Genomic DNA, 24,456 nt, shown 5'->3' on the forward strand with positions numbered 1-24,456 from the left:
GTTTGTTGGTGATGACTCCAGATCTTGGCAGAGCCCAGATGTCTGGTTAGAAAAGAGGATCTTGAAGAGTACAGGAAATCATACTTCTCCAAGAAGACTGGGAGGGAAGTACTTTCTTGCTGCTCAAGAGTTTTAGAGGCTTTGATTCATTGTTACCTGGATCTTGAACTTAAGACTGTACTTCTACAGATGACACTGAGACCATTGGAACTCCAGCCCATCTTAAGATTTTTTGAATTTTTTTTTTTTTAAAAACTTCTTATAAATTTCTGGAGAAAACTTTGAAATTATAAAAGGAAAATATGGAAGAAAAAAAGAGCAATTTATAGACTTTTGATCACCTTTATATTTTAATAGTCTTCATTTGTAGGTAGAAACATGTTTGTATATGTACGACTGTATCATCCTTGTATTGCTGCTCCCATTCTCTCTGAAAAGCTACTTCAAAAATTATATGTCTTTGCTGTTATTGCTATATCAAATTATTCATCAATTTTTGGAACTGTCTGTGCCGTGCATTTGTCGGGAGACCTCATACCTTTGGATTCCAGCACAACTCTATGTAATACCTCTTTTCTTGCTTTCTCATATGAAGTCTAAAGGTTTGATGTCCCCTCTACCTCCTTTGCTCACTCCCATGCTTGAGCGTTCTTCCACACAGATTTCTATTTCTGATGCTGCTCAACGAGCTACACCAGTAATTTCTCCAGGAGTCATGTTTTGTACTTGAAGTTTTTAAATGTACTATTCAAACAATTAGTAAAATAAGCCAAAAGACCTGGTTCTAGCCCTTTCTGACTGTAAGATCCCATTGAGGCAGCAGCCCTAGGCATATGTGTGTTACAGATTTGCTCTGGGAGCTGCTGGATGTAGGCAGGGAGAGTCAGGGAGCCCTGGGGATTGCCTTCTGCCAGGAGTCCGGCTCCTGCCGCACCATGCTCCGGTCATTCTGGCTGGAAGCATCCGACCCTGATTTAGTTGGATAACTCTGGTGTTAGGAATACCAGAAAAGCAAATTTGTATGTTTGCACTTCTTTATATTTAGCAAAGAGTGGAATTTGATGGAAAAGCGATCCGTGCTATTTGAGGTGGTCGGAGAAACTGATTCTTTTGTACCCATATTTGAGCATTAGGGCATAAATAACAGACCAGTGAGGCTCAGGTCAACCATGATGTAACTGGTTAAGCACCTGGATTAATGCCATAAGAGCTGGGTTCAGTTCTCGGTTTTGTGCCATCTCTTTCTTTTAATGCTGATTTTCGTGGAGTGGATCCACCAAATGATGCCACTCTAACATCAAAGTTTGCTTGCTTTTATTTTCTTTTTGAGAGAGAGAGATTTCAATAAAGATCCTTGCATACTGTTTTCAACTGGGGGAAAAGTAAACTTTGATTTTCTTATTTGTATTTAATAGGTCTGTATATGATGACCAACCAAATGCACATCAGAAGTTTATGGAAAAACTTGATGCCTGCATACGTAACCATGACAGGGAGATAGAAAAGATGTGCAATTTTCACCATCAGGGCTTTGTGGATGCTATTACAGAACTTCTTAAAGTTAGGGCTGATGCAGAAAAATTAAAGGTAAGGAACTAGTTTTTCACAGTTTCATTTATCATTGTCTTTGAATTTCAAAGAAGGAACTGGACTCTTCTACTGGAGAATAAATTAGTGATTATCACTTACACTCTGATGTTTGCAGCAATTTTTTAAAAGCGGATTGAATAGGATTTGTGATTTGAACTGTGTTGCTTGATACAGTAATTTACATTTACAAAACTGAATACTTATTTAGATCTAATTCTGATTTTTTTAGTGTATGTTTTCACAAAATGCTGCCAAAATTATTTTACCATCTTTAAAGGCTTTCTCAGAAGGTAAGGAAAAATAAACAATAACTGCAGTATTTCTTAAATAGGTCTTTTTCTATCCGTGCATTTCTGTATCTGACTTCAGAAGAATTTAAAATCTTTATTAGAAAAATAAAAATACTGCAATTCTGCATTAAAAAAAATGTTCTTTACTTTGTAATGAGCAAGAGAGTTGGTGATGTTAGTAGTTTTCATTAGATATGAGAACCAAGATTTACTCCCAGATCAGAATGCAGAATAGTGAATTATGTCCCTTTTAGCTCTCTTTACACTTTTGAGAGCAAAATATGCACACCAGACAGAATGAGCATAGTTCATCAGAGGTTATGATTAGAAGAGCATTATATAAAGGATATTCAGATAACAAGAGACCAAATACAGCATCAATGAGGTCATTGAGCATCTTTGTTCAGAAATTAATGAGATTTTTAATAAACTAGAATGTGCTTCCTTATTATGATGACCTAATGAGTCACTTACTATGTGGGAAAATCTGAGGTTGAGCTTTGCCTGCACCTGCAGCATTAAAATGTTGCTGTGGTTTGGAGATTTCCACGTTTGATGTTAATCAACCACCCAGTGTTTGCATTCAGCAAAGTATGAATGTTTAATTACCATAAAATGCAATCACCATTTCTTACAGACAATGAATGGCCCATAGAGCTCATTGAGGTTATCAAAAAGGGACCAGTGGTCAATTGGGTCAATGATTTGAATTGTTTGACAGACCTACAGAAACAAGGAAAGTTCAAAAATCCCAAGTAAATTTGAGAAGTTTGCCACAGAATCTGTTAGAAAGAACTGTCATAAGTAATTGAAGTTAACAAAAGCCCTTTGCGATCAAAAGTTCAAGTTCAAGCTGTAGAGTTAATTTGAATTTGCATTTCTTTGTTCTAAGTTTCTCAGGAAGCATGATCTGATTACAAGGGTGAGCAGTCACATCAGGGCAATATATGCATATTTGTCTAACAAAGGTGAAATTATTTTTAAGGTCCAAGTTACTGATACCAACCGAAGGCTTCAGGATGCTGGGAAAGAGGTGAGAAAATGGTGCTTCCTATATGACCATTATGAATATTTGTAGCAAAATAAATTTGTTTGCATAGTTTAAGTGTAATTTTCTTTCTATTTTTAAAAAAAAAATCCCTTTAAGGTGATATCCCAAACAGAGGAAATCATCCGATGTAGAGTTCAACAGCGGAATATTACAACAGTTGTGGAAAAACTACAGTTGTGTCTTCCAGGTGAGTGACCGATAGCTAAATATGATGGCAAATTAAATGAAGTCACCATAGCCAAATGGAAAAGAATTTTATTTTTTAAGTTGTAGTCCTGTAACATCCAGTTTAATGAAAAAATTAATAGGTTCTTAAAAGATGTCTGTGTGTAGGTTCTGTGTCTTTTACAATATTTGACATAGAGCAGTTATGATGCTGTGAGAAGAGAGTGAGACAGATTTAAATACTGCAAACAATGTAGCCACATACAGCGTTAAATGAACCAATATTTTTGATATGATGAACAATGAATTTGTTGCTTAAGAGGGTGGCTTTTGCTGTTTGAATACTGGGGAAAATACTAATGGTGCACCTTCAATTTGTACTTTTAGTTCTGTGTCACTACAGGGTTTTTTTTAAATAAAAATAAAGGCTCTAAATGTTTCAGAAGGTAATATTGTGAGATTGCACACAGCCCCATAAAGGTTTTGTTTGGTTCGTGATATTGGTGTAAAGCAGATTTGAGAGTTTTCCTTTGTAAAGTCTTGATGTTGACGTGTTATGAGTACAGTAGGTGGTACTGTTGCCTCTTTATGGAGACAGGTCACGGGCTGGTAATGCAGATAAGGTTATGGTATGTAGTAAGTGAATGACTATGCTTGATATATATAGTGTTGACTCTTTTGTTCAATCTTAATTCTTTTTACTTTAAAAGCTGTTAATAGTTCAGGGTTTTTTTCTTTTTAGGTGCGTTCTAGCATATTTTTTGCTAGTTTTATCACATTTATGTTACAGTATAATATAGGAATTAAATAAGCTAAATTTAGCATATTCTTTTCTATTTCTAATTTTGTGCTTTACAATATATGTTTTCCTCTTTTATTAAGTAAAGCCATGGTAAGATTCATAAGTTAATCTGCTTGTTTTTATGCAGTGCTGGAAATGTACAGCAAATTAAAAGAACAGATGAATGTAAAAAGGTGAGTGACCTTATTTCTATGAGAAAAAAAATATAGCATTTGTCAGTAAGCTGATAGAATAGCAAACACTAATGTAAACAATAAGTATTCTAAGTCCTGTAGCTTGATATGTGTAGTCTTCTTTTCATAATACCTTGTCTGTGTTTCAAGAATGTCACTGCAAGGGAACAAATACTATATTAAATATAAAGAACTTCTAGGACCTTAGTGATTGCCATGAAAATAATGTTTACTTAAATAGGTATGACATGTAATGAAATTATGATTATAAAATGTGAAGTAAAGTTTACTGTTTTTTATTACTCAAAGCAGTTTAAGAATCAAGAAAAGTAAGATCCTTTGGGACTAAAGAGCTTTCAGAGTACATTAATATCTGATTAATTTATCATGATATATTTAAGTAAACTCATAATCCAAGAAGAAAGGACATTTCACTCCCTATACCTTTCTTTAGACCTATCTGGTATCTCTGTGCTCATCTTTTGTGTAAATGGGACAATGAGAATGAAGTGAAGGAAGTGTGTTTTGGTTTGGAGTTTTTTGGTTTGGAGTTTTTTCCTTCACGATGAATTGTTAAAAAAAATTAAAACCATAATTAAAAATTAAATTCTAGAATAATAGTTTATAACTGGTATATGACCAGCTGTTCCTCCCTATTGTGTCTCCACTTTTCACCACTCACTGCTACTGTAGCCCCAGTATCCCCCGTTCTTTCTCCATGGCAGTTTGGCTGCCCCTGCCCCCTGCTTTAGCTGTCATCCAATCCCACTGGGACTGCTACACCTCACACACCCACCCAGGAATACCATTGCTGCTGTTTTCTTCTTCATGATTTCTCTGGCATTGTTGTCTGATTCTATACCATCCCTGCCTGCTTTTGTCGCAGTGATTGCTCTGTGCCTTCCCTTTCTACGTTCAGGATTGTTGTCAGTGCCTCTGTGCCCTTGGCACCACTGCAGTGAGCTCCTGCTAACAAGTCAGTCTGGACCAATCTGTTTCCACTTGGAACTAGCTATGCATAGTCAGTTGTCTGCAGGGTTGCTTTGTAATCTAGATTTGCTTTTGAACTGTTTGTCTGGATTTCTGTTTCTGAGTAGCCTATACCTCCTGCTATACCACTGGACATCTGATAACCCTCAGCAGCAGCCAGTGTGTGAGCAAATCAGCTCTAAAGCCTGTGTGCAGACATGTCCTAAATGCTTCAGATCAACTGTACACAGCAGATCAATCAACATTGCAGCAAATCTGATGCATCTTTGACAGTGATATATGTGCTACATGATACCTGTGCATGTTTGTTGTCTGGGAGGTCTTCTGTAGAAATATGAAGTTTAAGAACAACCTAATAGCTATGTCACTATGCTGTCTCTTACAACAGTTAAAACTTGTTGTATGTGAAGCAGTGTGATACGTCTCATCAGCTTGACTACCATACACTGTTTCCTCTGAATAGGACACTGGTTTGGCATCTGCTTAGAGTAGATGGCAGCATGTTGTTGCAGTGTTCTTGGAGCAGCTCAGCAAAAAGACATGAACAGTCCAGTGCCCTTGCTACTCCAGTCAGAGAACAGACTGAACAGTGTCTGAATTGCACTGCTTCCCTTTGCAAGGTCTTCTGTGGAGTATGCTACATTTAGTGTGCTGAAAATATTGGAAGCACTGGGATCAAGGCCTGCATTCTGCCCTTCCTGTGCTCTGTCAGGCAAGGCAAGCAGCATCCTGGTTTTAGAATTCCAAGGGAAGTAATAGTTCCTAATGTCATCATGTAAAGGTCACTTAGGTGAGATGAAATTGCAGATGGCTTTTTTGGCATTTTGGCTCCATAGTTGCTAGTGGTTTTGTAGAGTTCACTGATGGTTGATGTGCTTCCTGAGAAACCATCGGTACTCTTTAAGTCTAGAACTAAATTTCTATTTTTTAAAATACTCAGATCTGATAATTTTCCTGTGGAAGGAGTCGCCAGACAGGAAGTCTTAAAAGTCAAAGGACTCGAATTGAGGGGTTTGGACATGTCATTGTCATACCATAAAAAGATCTAAGGGAGAGGGGAGATTCCATAGCTTTGATGTACCATACCTTGAAATCACATGGAGTGCAGAAGGCTTAGACTCTGCTGCAGGCTACTGCTCCGACTCGGATGACTCTTTCATTAGCTGTGCTACACTTACTACTTTGCCTGTGACTTACAATTCCCTATAATACAGCCTACAGGTGGCTATCCCATGGAGCTTACAGGTAATTCAAACAGTAATTTCTTTGTGGCTCAGCAGGCAACAAATCTGAAGTTGTGCGTGTGTCCTGGCCTTTATCACTACTAAGAGATTGAGCAATAGCGAGGACATCCGTAGTGTCAGTGCAAAGACCTGATAGCCAATGTTGTACATACAAGGAATTTCAAAACTGATCTTCCTAAGTTTTGCTGTGAAGCTTTCCTAGAAGAGTCAGAGAGAGGAGCATTCACAATCCCTGTCATAACAAAGCAACGAGGAATGTTTGTTTCAGGGAAAGATAATTTTGTCATAAACCTTCACTGAGGTTGTTAATGCAGCAAAGCGTTTGTGGTCTTTTTTATAAGAAGACATCTTGATTTTCTCTGCTTGCAGCCTTTTAGAGTATGTTTTCATTATTCCATTTTCTTACAGTCTTACACCATGAATAAAACTCACAGTTCTAATGTTTAAAGTAAGAGAAGGCAAAAGTATGGGTATTAGATATGTTTGGGGGATAGTTGTTATAGATAAAGATTAGAATTTCATTTCCTTTTCTCCATGGCAGACCTCTTTTAAGACAATGTAGGATTTTGGGTCTGGAATACATACTGGTTTGTGCAGAAGGAATGGAGGTTTACAGAGGAGTCCAAAAAGCCATCTATTGGTAGCAACTTTTGGTCCTTACCATCATGGGTTACGTTTGAACTGATGACCTAGAGGTGAAAGGCTCTGTATCCTATTTATCTGTCTCCTGAGCCATGGATAACACAAGTTGACAAGAACTGTAGCTGTGAGAGGAAGTAACTGCAGAATCTGCTCTAAACAGACACAGTTGGCTGAAAAGAGTCATGGAGGGTTTAAAGTCTTAACTGAGGAAACACAAAGGAGAGGTATGGTTTCTTCACTGCTCTCCAAACCGCCTAGTGGGGGCTATGCACTGAGACTGAACTACCTTGATCTTTAATTTTAAGTCACAGATAAGATCATCCCACATTTCATACAGCTCTGTTACCATGGCCTTAGTGTTTGGATTTTGGTATGTATCTTGGGATACCAGCTGTTTCAAGTGATTGTGGTCGAAGTGTGGGAATTGTTAGGACTGGTGTTTTTGCAAGTCTTTTTCCACAGTATTACAAAAAGCCCAAACCCATCATACAACAAAAATAATTAAATAAGTCATTCTGCTAGGGTAGTTGCTTAATCTTCTCGAATCTACTGTGAGATGGACTAAAGAATGAGTATAATTTTCTGAGTGAGCTCTTTGCCCTGAAAGACTTGGATTTGTTTTTTTGACCTTACTGTAAGCTTTCTTCCAAACTGTGGGAAAGACAAAGTTGATTAGTTATTTAGGTTACTGAATCTCACTGAGACAGTTATGCAGCCTTTCTCTGTAAACCCTCCAAGCGTCTGAATAAACCTTAAGACATAAAGGATGCAAATATGAGAAGTTAATATTTCATATGATTTGGTTCTACCCATGTGTGTATGGAAAGATATCAGAACAGATAAAACCATGGTAATTTGTTTGGGTTTTTTCTGCATTGTGTTGGAACCGTGTCAAAATGAAGCACTGGCTTTTACCAGCTGCAAATCAATACTTCCCAGAGGTACCATGGATCTGGCAAAAAACCTCATCAAAATGTATATTTGCTACTGAACTGTCAGCTGCTTTCTTTGTCACCAGTCTCAACCCTTATTAGTTTGATAATTTCTGCTTTTAAAAAAATTTCCTACCACATGATTATTGACAAAAAAGGTATTCTACAGATATTGTTTTGTTGTTTTTTTTTTTCCACACAGCAACTCATCTGATTTACAGAAATATTGAGATTTTGATTAACTTTACAGAAGTTTCAGAGTTAGTAGTGCCTTGATCTCAGTTCATGGTCCTTTTGGGGAAACTGATAAAATTGGTATGCTGGGGAAGTTTAAAAATGAGGTTTAGAGTTGTTAAGGCAGCTGGATGTACAAACAAAATAAATACTTGTTCCTGTGGTAAAAAGATTTCAATTGCAATTTCAATATGTCGTCTTCAGGATCTCTGTGAATGTGACTTTTCTGTAGTATTATTGAAAAATTCCAAGGAACTTTCTTCTACCAAATTTGTTTCGTAGAAATTTTTTTCATATTTACTCAGTGGAAATGTAGTAAGCAGGAATATGCAGTATTTGCCTCTAAGAGAAGCACAAAAGTTGGAGAACACTACTGGCTTTTTTTCAAACTAAGTTTGTTTCCTTAATTAAAATAAAATGAGAATTTTGTCTCTCTTTTTTTTCAGCAGGAAATTTTGTGATATAACTGCACTTTTCTTTGCTCAATAGACTTGTGTACAAATAAATTATTCTCAGTAAAATTCAGTCTTTGAATTGATCTTGCTCTTGTTCTATGTAACTTCTTGGCCACTGTAGTTTAACTTGATGGGGCTTTTTAGTAAGTTATGCTATTTCTCTTAACTGCCTCCAAAGACACTCTGCTGATAAAAATCTTAAAAGTTCTCTCTGTTATTTAAAACATAAATGAATACTTTGTGTACACTGATGTAATAATGGTAATTTTATTTAATTTTGGCTTTTTTGTGTGTTGATGTTTCAAATTCTATACAGATCTGACTACTCTGTGCCTGGGACATTTTGTAAAGAATAACATGATGTGAAACACTAATATTGATCCTTGGGGGAAGGTGTTTGTTTGTTGTGGGTATTTGATTTATTTTGTGTGTTTGTTTTGACTTTCCAGACCTCCTTCTTGCTAGTTTTAGAAGGCTCTATTTTATAGTTTGGAGATATTAGTAAAGTCCATCCTACAATTTTCTGGTTCTGATGATGAGATGGATAAGTTCTGCACAGTCCTATCATATGACTTCTATTGGTGTTTCAAACTTGTGTCTTCAGTTTCAAAGCTTACATTATTATTTTACATTGGGGAGCATATTCTTACAAGATTAGCTCAAAAGAATAGATGGAAGAATACCCTATTTTATGAAAAAATAACTTTGAAGATACTTTGACTCATTTGTAGTCAAATGGTCAATCTTCACCTTGTATGATTGATAATATGGGGTAGGAACTAATAATATTGTTGCAAAATCTTCAGTATTTAATTAAATCTGTGGAATGTTTTAAAATAAAAATTTCCAAATGCATAATTCTGAAATGATATGCAAAACTTTTTAATTTAAAACCTGACCTGCAGATGACCTTCAAATTAATAAGACTTCAGTGCTTTATCAGAACAGATGTTAGAAGAGCAAGGTCCTGAGCTCCATATATGTATAATTAGTAAGGGACTCTAGAATGGATTTAAAATGGATTATGTTAATTCTGATCTTAGAGACAGCAGTCAAAAACCTTCCAGATGAACTAACAGTGTTCTGATAAGCTGATCCGTATAATTTAAATAAAAACCTTTTATACAGTTTTGACGCTATTATGGTTTTATTCCCCAGAAGTCTCACCATGTGGCACTCTCGGTCATTTGCTATTTAAAACAAAACAAAAACCACACACATAAACCCCCCAGACCTTTTCTTATGTGCAACATTCCCGTCACCTTATGTATATTTTATATAAACCAAGTATATAATAAACTAAAGCTCCTAATTTACACTTGAAATCTCTTTATTTGCAGTCTTCTGAAAGCTGTTCTGTTCTGGAATAAAAGAAAGATTTTTGCCATCCTCCGCTATGCTGAGTCGTTAGCTTAGAAATGTCTTGATTGAGAAAATTAAAAACATTGTATTAATTTCAGAATTGAACAAGAAGTCATGACTCTAGTATTAGTAATTTGTTATTGCTTGTCTACTGAAGGAAACCAGAAGCTTGAGTTGTATTTCAGTTTGAAACTGTTTACTCATGTATACATGTGTTTTCCGACTAAGGATGGTGGAAAGAGGATGAGTGTAGGTGTGTACGTGTTCACATATACCTGAAGATGGCAGATACATACAGGCATGCTTTTTCAAGATTTTTCTCCTTGTGTGGTGCACATACTGCAATGTTGGGTGATTGGCAATTTGTGTTTCAGAAAAAAAATCACATTAATAAAAAACCCTAACCAATTCAATCTAGAAGGGTAGATAAAGGTGAGACTTTAGTGTCTCCATTCTGCAGAATGCTCCGTGTGGTGTTGAGACTCTGTTGATCAGAACAGCTAATACCATGGGAGCCTACTTAAAATTTTTACTTGACTGAGTCACTCTGGCAGTTCACTGTTTTTTTCCAAACTAAAGCATTATGGATGGCGTTTTGATTCTTACTTTTTCTAATAACAGAGTAATTTTGTTAGATGCATATTGATTGCATGTGTGATATTGATATCCTTTATTTGATAAATTATTTTATGAAGTTTTTATAAGCTACATAATTTTATTTTAATTTCTTTATAGATACTATTCTGCTTTAAAAACAATGGAACAGCTCGAAAATCTATATCTTCCTAGAGTTAGCCAATATCGGTTTTGCCAGATAATGATAGAAAATCTTCCAAAACTGCGTGAAGAAATAAAAGAAATATCCATGTCAGATCTAAAAGATTTCTTAGAAAGTATTCGAAAGCATTCTGACAGAATTGGGGAGACTGCCATGAAGCAGGTAAGCTGACGTAACAGGATGATTTCAGTCCTGTTGTTTAGTGAAAATTTCAGTGTTGAATTATCCCAAAAGATTTGCCCAAGGGTTATAGTTATCACATAGACCTCTAAGTAAAGATGGAGAGCTTGCTAACATCTTGTGTAGTTTCTATCTGTGTCCTAGACAAGAAGTAGTTTCCTCCCTGGGAAAGGAAGGAGAAATGCTGTATATCTCAAGTTTCAAAAAATTGTGAGATACTTTGAGTAGTCAACTCCTGGACAATCTGTAGCTCAGCAGCTACTGCACCAAAACAAAGAGCAGCCTATCTGGCCAGATGGCAAGGATGAATTAGACTAAAAGAAGTGTTGAGATACTACCTAGTTCTCTCTAAAATACTACTAATACAGAAGACTGAAGTAAAGCCAGGGGAGACTGAGACAGCTGGAGGCCTTGTGTATTCCATCACAAAATAATCTGCCTCTTTAAAGCACTGGTACTGGGCAAGCTTTAAACCAGTTAATACTTCTAAAATTATTCAGAGCAAATAAAGTTTTCATTTCGCTTCTTGTTGGAGAGAATTCAGATTGGGTTGCCATTTTGTCATCTAGGGTTCTTGTAGAATGCTGCATTGATTATTATAAATGAAACTTAATTGCAAGATTGTGCCGTGTTACTCGTTGCATTTCTTTTAATAGTGAGGACAATAAAGTGCCTTTGTCTTCTGCATCCGACTGCTCACTTAGGCTTAACTGAAGACAGAAAACAATAGTTGGAAACTCTGCGATAACTGTACTTCATTTAAATGTTGATTCTCTGTTTGCAGTTTATGATCAGGAAAATTACAGATTGCTTATTTTATTTTTCTGCCTTTAAAATTATGTTCTGGAGATTAAGGAAAAACTGCAGAATTCACTATTGAACTCATTTATCATCCCAGATTGATTAAAGGCAAAATCATTGGTGTAGGCTGAGGGCACTCATCTTGCAGTTATACTGGTGTGTATTCAATGGCACCACCTGTTTTTCATGTCCTAGCGTATGCTCATCAGTGGTGAAATTTGAATTATATCCCTCCTATTGATTCTACTCTTAAAACAGGCACAGCAACAGAAGACCTTTAGTACCACTCTTCAGAAGCAGAATAACGTAAACTACGGTCGCAATATGCATTTAGGTAGAAGCAGAATTTCAGAATCCAAGAATGAAATTACATTGAAGCGAACATTTGAAGATGATGATGAACATGAAGAAGGGTAACTTTGTTCTAAATCAGTACATCTTGTTTAAAGTGAATTTTTTAGGTTTATTTAACAAAACTTGCAGTACCCTGTATGTACATGGTAATTGTTAGTTATGAAGAATTGCAGAACACCTTCGAGGGGCACCAGTTCGGAGCAGCATTATAGGGTGAAAAAGTAGGGCCAAAATATTATTTGTATTAATGCTAGCTTTAGCATCATGTTTGAGGACATTCAGATTGACAGAGCTTGCAATTATTCTGGAATTCAGTTGCAATTGATATTATGCATTACCTGCCCACTGTAAATGGTATGTGGCCCACTGGAATATTCTGCTATTGCTAAAGTCAACCTTTTGGTGCTGAGGACATGAGCTTGAGTTAGAACTTTTTCATCTGTCAAATACTTGCTATTCCTAAACTGAATGAAACAGTGAGTATTTAGACCTTTAAATCTGATGCTTTGAAAGAGAGAAAGGAGTCTGGTGGTGTGACGTAAATAAAATATAGTACTTGTAGTACGAAGGGAAGAGAGATTCAAGCAATTGATTTATTGTTTTATGATAGAAACCGTCCACTTTTGAGTCCTTCTTAGATAGGCAAGTTCTGTTGGCAATATATCACATTTTGCAAATTATATGTTTTTTATGTTTTATTACTCCTCTTTTTCCTTTCCTTCTTCAGGTTTTGACTGCCCAAGATCTTGTAGACTTTTCTCCAGTCTATAGGTGTTTGCACATCTACTCAGTTTTGGTATGTATTAAGGTCACCTCAAAAGGATATTTAAATATTTGTAGTTGAATATTCATTTTCACATTTTTTGCACTCTTAATAGTTCCCAAACATGCAAGCATATTGCTTCTAGGATTAGTAGTTCTGGATGAACCAGCTGAGATGGGTAGAGTAGGGATACACAGGCATGACTCCATGTTTTATATGCATAATAAAGGACACAGTAAGATGTTAATTACCTAAGTGTTTTTAAGTATATATGTAAAATATGCATGTTTACCTCAATACTGGTATTGGCACTTCTGCAGTTCCTGCAAGTGTTCTGTGTTACCCAAATGTTTGGATCAATATTATCAAAACATAGCAATATTCATTCTTAATCTTGTGGAAATCAGAACAGTAGAGAAAAATAGGAAACAAAATCTGGGGATTCTGACAGTATGTTCAGGCAGATTAAATAGGATTCAATGACAGAGACACAATAGCCTATTTTAATTTCTGTAAAAGAGATTCAGTGCACAAACTGACAAGGATGAAAACTTTTTTTGGGAAACATGCTATCAAATTATTTGTTATTTTCTCATCTTTCCTATGTCTCAATTACTTTTGAAGTCAGATTTCTCACAGAATATAAGTATCAATGACTTAAGTCAAGATGTACCTGTGAGTATTGCTAATCCTACAATCTCAGCTGGACTGGTTTCAAGCATTCAGGCTGGGTTATCTTCTTTTTGTGGAATCCTTGCAACTGTGTTACATGAAAGCTTAATAATGAAATACTGTTTAGAATGTTGTTTCACTGTTACTTTTTTTTTTAAGGAAGGAATCCAAACAAAACTGTCAGTAATTATTCATCTCAATGAAAGATCAGGAGGGACAGAAAGACAGGCTGCCAAAGCTATTGAAAGAGTGGACTATTTCTTCTTACAGAAAACAAAGTGTGAAATAACATATAAAAAAGAATGTGTAAAATTAAACATACCAGTGACAACATCTGCTTATTCTTTCTTTAGTATAATAAAGGAATAAAAAATAAATCGATAGATGGCATTTAAAAGTGTTATATAATTATGTTTTTCACTTTGACAAGGATCCCAATGTTGGATCTTTGATCCAAGGATATGCTTTTTGGGTTTGCACAGCAACTTTACCAAGTTCCAAATTTACGGGAGACAGAAAACAAGTTGGAGTGCTCTCTGACACTGGAAAGGGTTGTTGCTGTCTTCAGGACAGGACTTCTGGATTTCCTGCTAACATCATCTCATTAGTTGTGCATTAACCACTTCTTGGAGTTCTCATTTATCTTGTGTTTCAAACCATCCCTTTTGAGTTTAGAGAACTTAATGATGACAGCAGAGGAGGGGAGTTGATACCAGGTGGCTGTTTGTTACATTTCTATAACAAGGACTTACCTCGCAGCAAATGTTATGGTCTTAATGAATCCTGTCTCTGCTACAAAATTGTAGAAAATATTCTATTTTTATGGAGGACTGAAGTTTTTTACTCTGCTTCTTCATATTGAAGAAGAAAGCACAATTTTTATATACCTCAGGATACTACATAGCTTGGGATTCCAACCTGGTGATGACAAGATAAATACATACCAAACGTAGACTGTATTTACTGATGAGTAGCCTTTCTTTAAACTAGAAACTTCTGAGCAATATACATAAAGATCTATGCTGTCTATTTAAATTCTGGTGAAAATACCCTTATCCCTTAGGCATGTAATGTTACCTTTTAGTGAAACGCAGTATCATTGTTAAATAAATGTATCTATGTAGTGAAACAGCACTTGATATATTAGCAATATTCCTAGAATTTATAACCAAATATAAACTGATTTATTGTCTCTGTTGATATAAACTCATGAATTTTTGGAAACTGGGCAAAACAAATGCTTTGCTTTGGCATATTTTATCTCGCCTAGGCTTTGCTTATTCAGTGAGTGAATCATCAAGGTTGTTACTATATTCTGCTGATTGCTTTAGCACATCTGTTTCAGACAGTTGTTATCCCTGAATTGTTGATCTTGACTGCATAGTATAGCATGGTCTGTAAATAATGGTAAGATATTTTACATCTCCACTTGTGGTGTGGATTTGAGAAGAGCAGCTACCCTTTTCACTTGAGAAGCTTGTGTCGGGACTGGGTAAAGATTTGACACTGACAGTAGAAGTCAACAATCTGACAACTGCATTGAATATTTGGGCTGGAGATGAATGGTTAGTGTGTCTGATCAGTATGTGTTTGTATGAATTAGAGCACACTGTGTAAAGTTCTGCTGCAACAAACAGTGTTCTAATACATTTGCATCTTGTTTTCAAGTGGATTTTTTTTGTTTTTAAGATAATTCTCTCTGTTACTTTGAGATTTTCTTAGGTTAGCATTATTTCTAAATATGATGAAGTATTCATTATGATCTAAATGTAGACTTTCTTTGTTATATCTTATAAGGGAGTTAGGTAAGTAGTGTTGGCTTAGTAGTATAAATTGTCTAATAATTTGATTTGGAGATTTTTTGGAAGACCAAGTAAGGGAATTCTAAATAGCACTGGCCTAATAATAGGCTCATAAAGTAAAAACAAACCTTAAAAAGGCTAAGCTGCGTTATTCTGCTTGCAGACAAATTACTTTGGGTTCAATAGGTAGATGATGACTCAATGTAGCACTGATTTCAAATGGACAGATGGTTTCTACTGAGTGGTCATCTTAATGAGATAAGTAGGATGTCACTTGAATTCCTCACAGTATAATCTTTAGGCACAGAGGGTTTTGTATTTTTGAGGATCATGATAAGAGAAAAATCCAAGTCCACACTCATTATAAATCCAAAGAGAATAAGGAAATATTCAATAAAACTCATATTTGTTTTTTCTTAGGTAAAGCTAGTACAGGCAGTGTTCAGATGTGTCATATATCAGAGAAACATTTTTGTAACAATGTAGTTACTTTCTTGAATAACCTAGAACAGTATTTTAAGAGGATGAGTTTCAGTTATAGAGTAATAGCTAATATACCTTATCTATAAATATTAGTATACTCTGAAAGCTGTAGCTGAAAAACAAACGTACTGTTTAAAATCCATATTGCTTGACAAAATGTAGGCACAAGCGAAATTTCTTCTTACAGTACAGGCTGTTGGCTACTTTATAGGAAAAGGTAATTTCTGCATATTTCATTCATGCAAAACTTTGCTGCTGACAGCTGGAGGTTTATATATGGAATACATGCAAAATATGTGCTGAGTTTAAGAGAATTCTACCCTGAAATTAAAAAGTGCCTTTTTCATACTGAAACAATGTTCTTGTTTTAACTACTTTTTACTCTTTTTCTAGGGTGATGGAGAAATATTTGAAAATTACTACAGAAAACAAAGAAGGAAACAAGCACGATTAGTTCTGCAGCCACAGTCAAGCATGGTAATCAATTTTTATTTTTTTTTGCATTGACTTAAGTTGTAGCTAATGCTTAGTGGTATTTTTGTTTCTAAACTTGTTTCCTTTTTCACTGAAAGCATGAAACAGTAGAAGGCTATAGAAGATACTTCAGCCAAATTGTAGGGTAAGTTTTATAAATAAAAATTTATTTCAGTTTTAATCTGTTGATTCACTCTGTGTTCTCTCATTGTCTGAAGACTCTTCTGCAAGATTCAGTTACTGCACAAATTGTGTGGGTGATTGTTGCTGGATCTGAGTAGAGAAGAGCATTCATATCCTACCAGCCCTGTACCCTACAAGGACACTTCAGAATCCTGGATTCCAGATGGGATGAAACAAACTGTTTCACATTTTACCTTCATTCTGAGCAAAACTGAACACCAAACCTACCCAAGTGTCACTGCTCCAGTGGGGAAGGGTTTGACTATGCTTGTGTGTGAAGAGTAGAATTTGCTCTAATATTAGAAAACAACTGAATAATATAAGCATTGGTGTTTTTTTTAGTTTCTTTGTAGTAGAAGACCACATTTTACATGTAACCCAAGGATTGGTAACTAGAACATATACTGATGAACTCTGGAACATGGCCCTTTCCAAGATTGTTGCTGTTCTTAGAACACATTCAGTAAGTGAGAAGTCTTATCAGTATTGCAGTTTAAATCCTCTTACTTCAAAGCTCTGTGTATTTAAAGCTGGGATAGCAACAAAGTGAAAAATTACACCTATCTCATGTTTTATTTTTCTTGTGATTAAAAATTTCTCAGATTTGGGAGGGAGCCTGCCAAGCTTTTGTTTTTCCCCACAGTATCAGGCTGTGATCCGCAGCCATGGGCTATTTGCATAATCCTCCACTGATTTACAACTCACTGGGTCTTCCAAACCTTCTCTTAGTCCAGCAGTTTAGAATATGCAGAGTTAATCTGCTGTTATTATTGCAATCCTTCCTCATTAGTCTCAACTGACCTCTTCATTAGATCAGATTGAATAGTTCAGCACTGAAAGCACCACCAGGAAATAGTTCCTAATTATCATTCCAAATGCAGTGTTTCCAAAATAAACTCCACCAGCAAACCCCTTGGAGCTCTCTCTTCAATGCTATAGTAGTGTTATGTTTATGTTGAAGAAAAGGTATTAGAAAAATTCTATGTTAGCTCGGTATTTCAGTACATTCGAAGTGTGTCTCCTAAAGTTTTATTTCTACCTTAGCTGCAGTGATGCTGCAAGCTATTTCTTATTCCTCTGTGAAAAAACACTGGAAAACACATTGTTCACTCAGACTGACAGTAAATTGCTTCAAAGTTTACTACTGTTATAACTTTTACTATCAGAAAGAAGAAAAGAATTTTTTCTTTCCCTTTTTAATGTTAGCTCCTTTATGAAATGTTATTTTTTATTTTTATTGCAATTCATCTTTAACTCAAGGAATATTTGATATTTCAATTATACTGAGGAAAAATGGGGAGAAAGTTCAGGTTGCAACTATAGTTATCATAGGACCTTTACTGATCAGTGGTACATGAGATGTTCTCATATTTTTAAATTCTTTTAAGTGGATTGCAATAAATTGAGATATATTTATCCAGCATTTTTTAAAGCTAAATACTTTGCTAGTTAGTTGTCTGTGTGTGGATTTATATGTATGATAATTTAAGTGTTAAAAGTAACGTCATCTCTAAAGAACTCTTCAAAGTCTTGTCATGTACTTCATCACTATTTCTTCTCAAAATGCATGACTCCCATCAAATCCAATTCTGTCAAAATCTAACATTGTCCTACTGTAGACTAATATTTAGATAAATAAACCAAACCCTTACTTTAAGAAAGTATGCTAGGAGCAAAATTTCAAGAAAGGTGAAACAGGTGTATGTAATCTTTAACCAAAACTATATTCTCATGCTGCTTCAAATTATTTTAATAGGAATATTTTTTTACTTTATCCAGTATTGCAAATAGTGAAGCTGAGGTGAAAGCCTTAGTTGTGTGACTCTGCACCTCTGAAAATCAAATTTCAGTTATTTAGTAAATATCTTACGTCTTGACCTTTTTACCATCAAATTTAACTTCGACCTTGTTCAGGAAGTATTTTATAGGGTGTTACCCATACAGCTGGGAAACTGAGGTGACACAGCATTAGTTAGACCTGGGCTTGGGGTCAAAAGAGTGTCCTATGGAACCTCTCTGGTACTGATTTAGCAAAGTGTGCTTATGTTCCACTGAAATAAATGTAATTTGCTGATTTTCAGTCTCAGTACACCATACTGATATTTATTGAATCTCATATTTTAGTTTACTTTTTCTGAACTTTTATACTATTGTTAACTCATATGAAAATTTAACAAATACTTTTATGTAGCTGGACTAAGTAAGGACAAGTGGGTCTAGTTTTTTTACTAAGGCTGGAGAGTTTAACCTGTGCTACTATTCTTTGAAAATATGTGTCTCATATTTTAAATCCTTTTAACAAAACCAGAATTTCTCTTTCAGTCATATTGCACTGATCCTGATCTTGTTCTGGAATTGAAGAATCTCATTGTAGTATTTGCTGATACTTTGCAGGTACTGTATTACTATTTTAACTGAAATTCCTGTAGTCAAATTTTAACTTTATGTAAGTGCAATGTTTGTGTTTTCATGAATCATATATGCAAATCAAACCCAAAATTACACAGTAGTGTTTAAAAATATATGTATTTCTTGCCTTAGTTCCTCCTTTTCAGTATTAGAAACTGAATGTATGCATTCTGGGTTATCCAGCTAGCATCAGTTATTCATATCTGGGCAAAATTAGTGTTTCGTAATTTGTGTACATTTTTGTCTTTTACAAATACTTTATGTCTCATCTTAAACAAGAATAGCATTTCAGTTATCATTAGCTCTTTAGATGAGAGACCAGGTGAACAGGTATTCTTGCAATGTTTAACAAAGAGAAGTGGGGCAAATTTCCAAATGCATAGGATAAATTGTTTATTAAAAAATTAATATATAAACTTACAGTGGTGTGCTTAAGTACTACAATTTATTTTATAGAAGTGTCAAGATTGAATAATAAGTCCCATCTCAGAGTCCTGAAGTGCTATGATGGGAGTTGAATGTATTAGTTCTTGAACTATCCCCCCTTAATTTTTACCTTAGGGCTATGGTTTTCCTGTGAACCGACTATTTGATCTTTTATTCGAGATAAGAGACCAGTACAATGAAACGCTTCTTAAAAAGTGGTCTGGATTGTTCAGGTTAGTATATCAAAATAATTGTGTCTTTTGTATTGCATCTATTGTTTTTGTCTAGCTTCAAGTTTTTATGATATAGTTATAATTCTGGAAGAATTTAACTCAATGTTGTGTATGAATTTCAGTTTGGATATATATTCAGTTTGGAGGTATTCATCACGTGACTAATGTTTGGGGAAAGAAACATCAAATACTGCTTCTATAGTTAATGGAGAGAAGGAAGGTCTCCAAAGGGACATTACTGGAGAAATATGCTAGGAGAGAGGCATCTGTTTCTCTTCATTAGGAACCTAATAATTCTAATCTATTACAATAGGGCTTTAGGTTCCTAATTTATCTAGTCTTAATGTTTACAGTTAGCTGATATGCATATCTCCTGACAGACTGCTGATATTGCCAGTATGTCTTCATGTTTTTTTAATGCACATTAATTTCCACCTATTCCTTGGAATCCTTTGATTAAGTTTTAAACCCAGGAATACATTTGTCTGAGACTGTACTCCAACGCGTATTTAGATAGGGTGTGATGTCTAAATGTGCGTAAATTGTTTACCATAAAGTATGTTACATTGTATTACAGAAAACCTTAACATTAAATTGACCACTTAAGGTTCTTGAGCTCCCCACTCTTCTAATATAGTCATTTGACTAGTGGTCCAGAGGGCACTCAGACTGTGCTGTGCCATAGGCCTGGTTGAGTTCTGAATCGTCTCCGCTGGCTGAATGTAGCTCTGGTGCCCAAGTGAGACACTCGGAATATCGGCATTAGTGTAGGAAGCTGTGGGTTACCATAATTAATAACTATATTATGGTTTACTCTGGAGTGTACTAGTTGATCTAAGGTTCCTTTGATGTCTTATGCACATATTAAAACACTTCTAGGTGTTTTTTTCTCTGTGATTAGACACATGATAAAGAGTTAGCATATATGAGGTACTTTCGAAGTAATATTTGGGATGTGCTAAATTCTTAACACTTCTTGAAGATGCACACGTAAGTGTGGTAGTAAAATTTATATTCATTTACATGTTTTAACATCAGAAAATAGTGTAAATTACATGTCCAGTTTTTTTTCACTTTGCTAATTCATCAGGGATATTTTGAAGCAGACAACTACAGCCCTATTCCTGTAGCAAATGAAGAGGAATACAAAATAGTTATAAGCAAATTTCCTTTTCAAGATCCAGAACTTGATAAGGTAAGGAGAAGTTTTATGTTATTCAAATTTGTGGAAATCCAATTAAGGACACTTGGGACAGTAATGATTTTTATAATTAAAAAGCAATTAAACTTTGAAAAGCTAGGTAGATTAAGAGGCTAAATCACCTTCTTTGTGCATAATTATCTAGTCATAAATAAATATGAAAATGAAAGCTTTAGTCATTTGCTCTGATGTTTGAGTGAATAATGAAACCCATTGTTTTGTAAACAAATTAATAATATGGTTTAATTGATAAAGTCTTTATGTAATGATAATACAATTTGTCTTTAATTAGTTAAATTTTGTTGCACTCATTGGGTTTAGTAACTCAGTATGTGCTGTAGTGTTGCAAAAATACGTGTAGAACAGTCATCAGAGACAGCGACTTTTGTATTTCACTTTTAAGTTTAATTATTTTTTGTGTGGGGCAAAATAAACGTGAAGAGACTGTAAATAATTCTGCTGTAGTAGCATTCCAGTAGGATGTCCTTTTGTAGCCTCAGCCATTCTTTCACTACAAACTCTTTTCACAGAAAGGTGATTAATATGTTTTGCTATTCAAGTATGGTTTTGGTAATACCAATAAAGAAAGAGGCTCATGATGGAGTCTGTGGAGAAGAACTAAATCTAAGAACAACCTGATGGTGGGAGTAACTGTTGTAGGGGAAAGCTGTTTTATACACAATCCATTGCTACAGATACCTGCTAAAGTAAAAAGCTATTCTAAGTTTGTGGTTCAACAGGGATTTGCCAGGCAAATGTAACAGCTGCCTGTCATTAATACAGTGTTGCTGTGAAGATGAAAAACTAAAGTAGGTTTTTATGCTGATTTTTGAATGAGACTCCAGAGGGCTTCCTGGATGCTTTCCTCCATCAAATTCATTTACTTATCCATTATAATACTCAAATAAGATAAACAGAATAACTAACATATTTTGTTAATAATTGAGGGAATTTTTAATTTGTACTAAATAATTTTATCTGCTAGTTATATAATATATGAATACAAAGCTTTGGCTTTTTTTTTTCCACCAAAAGGGAAATGTATTCTCTGTACTCAACAATTTTCAGTCTGGTTTATGATACAGAGAGTAATTTCTATTTCATAGAGATTTCTATTTCATTGGAGATATTTTACAGGCAGAATCTCACTGATTCTTAGTTTTTGGGATGATGAGCCTGAGAGTAAAGCTGGGAATCAGGCTGGATTCTGTTCTCAACTCTATCATTAACCAGCTGCCTGGTGCTAGTAGTCACTTCACATCTCTCTGTCACTGTTAATTCATCTTTAAAGGAGGGAAAACTTTTTTAATGTATCTCTGAAAGAGCTTTGAAACCTGTATGTAATTAGAAATAAGACTGGTGGGGGTTTTTGTGTGTTCTAGCAATTTTTGAAGCAATTTAGTTTACTTCAATCAAATGTAGTGAAGGGGCAGAAGTCTCTGTGATAATTGAGTTGGTAAAAGTTTTGTTGACTAGACAGAAGAAGAGAGGAAAAAGATTCGTTAAGTATCCTTGTTGAAAGACTACAGTGTTACCTTGTGTGTTATTAGGTAGCAGGGGATCCACATGGAGGGGAAACTTTATAAATCTCCAACATCACTTCTCTTGATTACTGTTTATAATTGCATCCACTTGATACCTCTCTGTTGTTACTTCAGACTGTAAGACACTGGGAGATCCTGTTGTGAGGGTTAATTCAATCTACATTTTGATGTTAAAAATAATAAAATAAAGATTTATAAGTTCAGGCTAGTCACTGAAGGAGCCTATGTAGTTGATAGAAATAGACACCCCAGAGGGCTAAGTCCACTTGATGCATCTCTGAAATTTCACCTTTGAAAATGTATGTTTCTCTCAATTTATTATAAAAAGACAAACGTGAGCTTGTGTCTCATTTTTAACTGTAGGTTAGGATGAAGCATCCTCACATTTTACAGGTAAGTTTATAAGAGGTGCTTACAGCACATTAGGCAGAATTATGACCACAATCTATTAGATATTTAACATAGCATAAATAGATAGTATAGATATTTAACATTTATTTAACATAAATCCAATTTGACTGAACAAAATAGTCTTGTCTGTACTCTGCTGTTTAGATCGATTATGGCAAACTATCATGGTTTGATTAATAATTTAATTTTATTCCTTGTTCTGTATTCAGAAGTGAAGCAATTGGTTGTAGCTCTGTTGGGTTTTTCCCTTGCTTCCTGCTCTAATGATCAAATAGAAAGTGGTGTGTCCTCCTATATTGGCCAGATACTGTAGAGGATAAAGAACTGCAAATCTTTGAATATAGGAAGATGGAAACTCAAGTCCTGCTGACAGAATATTGTGATGAGCTGAAATAGTTGTATGTAGTTGCATTTTTTTTATTTGTAAAAATTAATTTCTAAAATCAGATAAACACATATTTGAAGTAAATTTTGTTGTTAAAAAATGTTTGCTATTGTTGTTTGTCGGCGCAAAAGCCTGGCTTACATCACATATTTGTCACACCACCTAATCTTAGATAAGAGTATGGTTAGGAGAATGTCAGGGTAATCTGTTTTACCTTGGGTTTTTTTAATAAAGAAGTTGAGCTGTTGTTGATTGATGGGGTTTTTTTAAGAGAAATTGAATTCTTCAGGGATGGTACCAGTTGATTATTTTTCTCGTGCACTAGTCAGAGTGAGTAAATAGAGTAAACAGAAAAGTAAATTTTTTTGCAGATTTCAAAAATTCTGTATTCAATGCAGAATTACCTATTTGGTATGTATAGATTTAATTGAATATGTTTATTTTTTTTCTCTCAAATACAATATCAGCTTTCAAATTGAAGTAAGAAGCATGATTTTATTATTACAGAATACGGTATTTCCTGCATGTTAATCCAGATTCCTGAAAATAATTCAAACTGCTTTGGTTTTGTGACCCATCAAAAAAAAAATGTCTAAGCATTCCCAAGATACTTGAAAAATCCCAGAAGTATTGAACTTCTCAAACTTGTTTTTACACTGCTTTATTTTGAAGAAGAATGTTTTCATTTTTGAACCTCTTATCCCATTTACTTCTATCTTGTTCATTCAGATTAAAATGTTTAAGACCTATTTTTAATGTATTTTTGTAAATTGCTTTGTACAGGGGAATCTTAAATTAAATAGTCTCCAAACTTAATTGTAATTTAAAGAACTGATAAAGTTCTATTTTGCTTGTAAACCATTCAGACAGATCTAGAAGTTAACTCAATGCATACCAGTGTTTGTATTTGATGAAAACCACAAAATGTTAAGGTAGATTAAAATGTTGATAGTGTTAAGTGGCTTTCTAATTGTTGTGTTTAGTACCAAGCTCTCTTGGAATCAGTTTTAGGTGTAAGATAGTATGATCTTTTATTTTCACAGCAGTCCTTTCCAAAGAAGCTTCCAATGTCTCAGTCAGTGCCTCAGATTTATATGCAGGTCAAGGAATTTATTTATGCAAGCCTTAAGTTTTCGGAGTCACTTCACCGCAGGTGAGCTTGAAGTATCAGGAATGTGACTGTAAGGTAACCTGTAACTTTCAGGTGACCCAAACATATATACTAAAATGAAAATACATGTTCTTGTGTACTTGCTTCCTGTGCTTGTTTCATAATTTGCATATATAATTGTTTGTATTTTTCTATGATTCTCAATGCTGTAGTATATATTTCATGTAATATATGCCTTACAATATGTGTATGGGTGAAAGTAGCTGGGTATGGTAAGCAGTCTAAAGGACTAAAGTCTAAAGGACTGCTGGGGTTT

The 24,456-nt window shown here is 34.9% G+C and overlaps 1 protein-coding gene across 2 annotated transcripts in view; it reads left to right on the forward strand.

The window, feature by feature from the left end:
* Positions 1 to 24,456, forward strand: part of EXOC6 (exocyst complex component 6) — an 89,353-nt gene that overhangs the window by 18,818 nt on the left and 46,079 nt on the right. Inside the window, exons 2-15 of one of the 2 annotated variants that reach the window (XM_032694238.1) lie at positions 1,416 to 1,587; positions 2,866 to 2,913; positions 3,028 to 3,118; positions 4,026 to 4,071; positions 10,666 to 10,870; positions 11,948 to 12,101; positions 12,769 to 12,839; positions 16,157 to 16,240; positions 16,336 to 16,382; positions 16,763 to 16,883; positions 18,743 to 18,814; positions 19,391 to 19,492; positions 20,579 to 20,683; positions 24,073 to 24,182. In XM_032694238.1, the coding sequence (XP_032550129.1) occupies positions 1,416 to 1,587; positions 2,866 to 2,913; positions 3,028 to 3,118; positions 4,026 to 4,071; positions 10,666 to 10,870; positions 11,948 to 12,101; positions 12,769 to 12,839; positions 16,157 to 16,240; positions 16,336 to 16,382; positions 16,763 to 16,883; positions 18,743 to 18,814; positions 19,391 to 19,492; positions 20,579 to 20,683; positions 24,073 to 24,182 (1,428 nt within the window). Of the gene's footprint in view, positions 1 to 1,411; positions 1,588 to 2,865; positions 2,914 to 3,027; positions 3,119 to 4,025; positions 4,072 to 10,665; positions 10,871 to 11,947; positions 12,102 to 12,768; positions 12,840 to 16,156; positions 16,241 to 16,335; positions 16,383 to 16,762; positions 16,884 to 18,742; positions 18,815 to 19,390; positions 19,493 to 20,578; positions 20,684 to 24,072; positions 24,183 to 24,456 lie in introns of both variants that reach the window. The other variant, XM_032694239.1, reaches the window with a different exon arrangement.

The sequence above is a fragment of the Chiroxiphia lanceolata genome, chromosome 8, assembly GCF_009829145.1.
Source record: "Chiroxiphia lanceolata isolate bChiLan1 chromosome 8, bChiLan1.pri, whole genome shotgun sequence".
Classification (NCBI taxonomy): domain Eukaryota; kingdom Metazoa; phylum Chordata; class Aves; order Passeriformes; family Pipridae; genus Chiroxiphia; species Chiroxiphia lanceolata.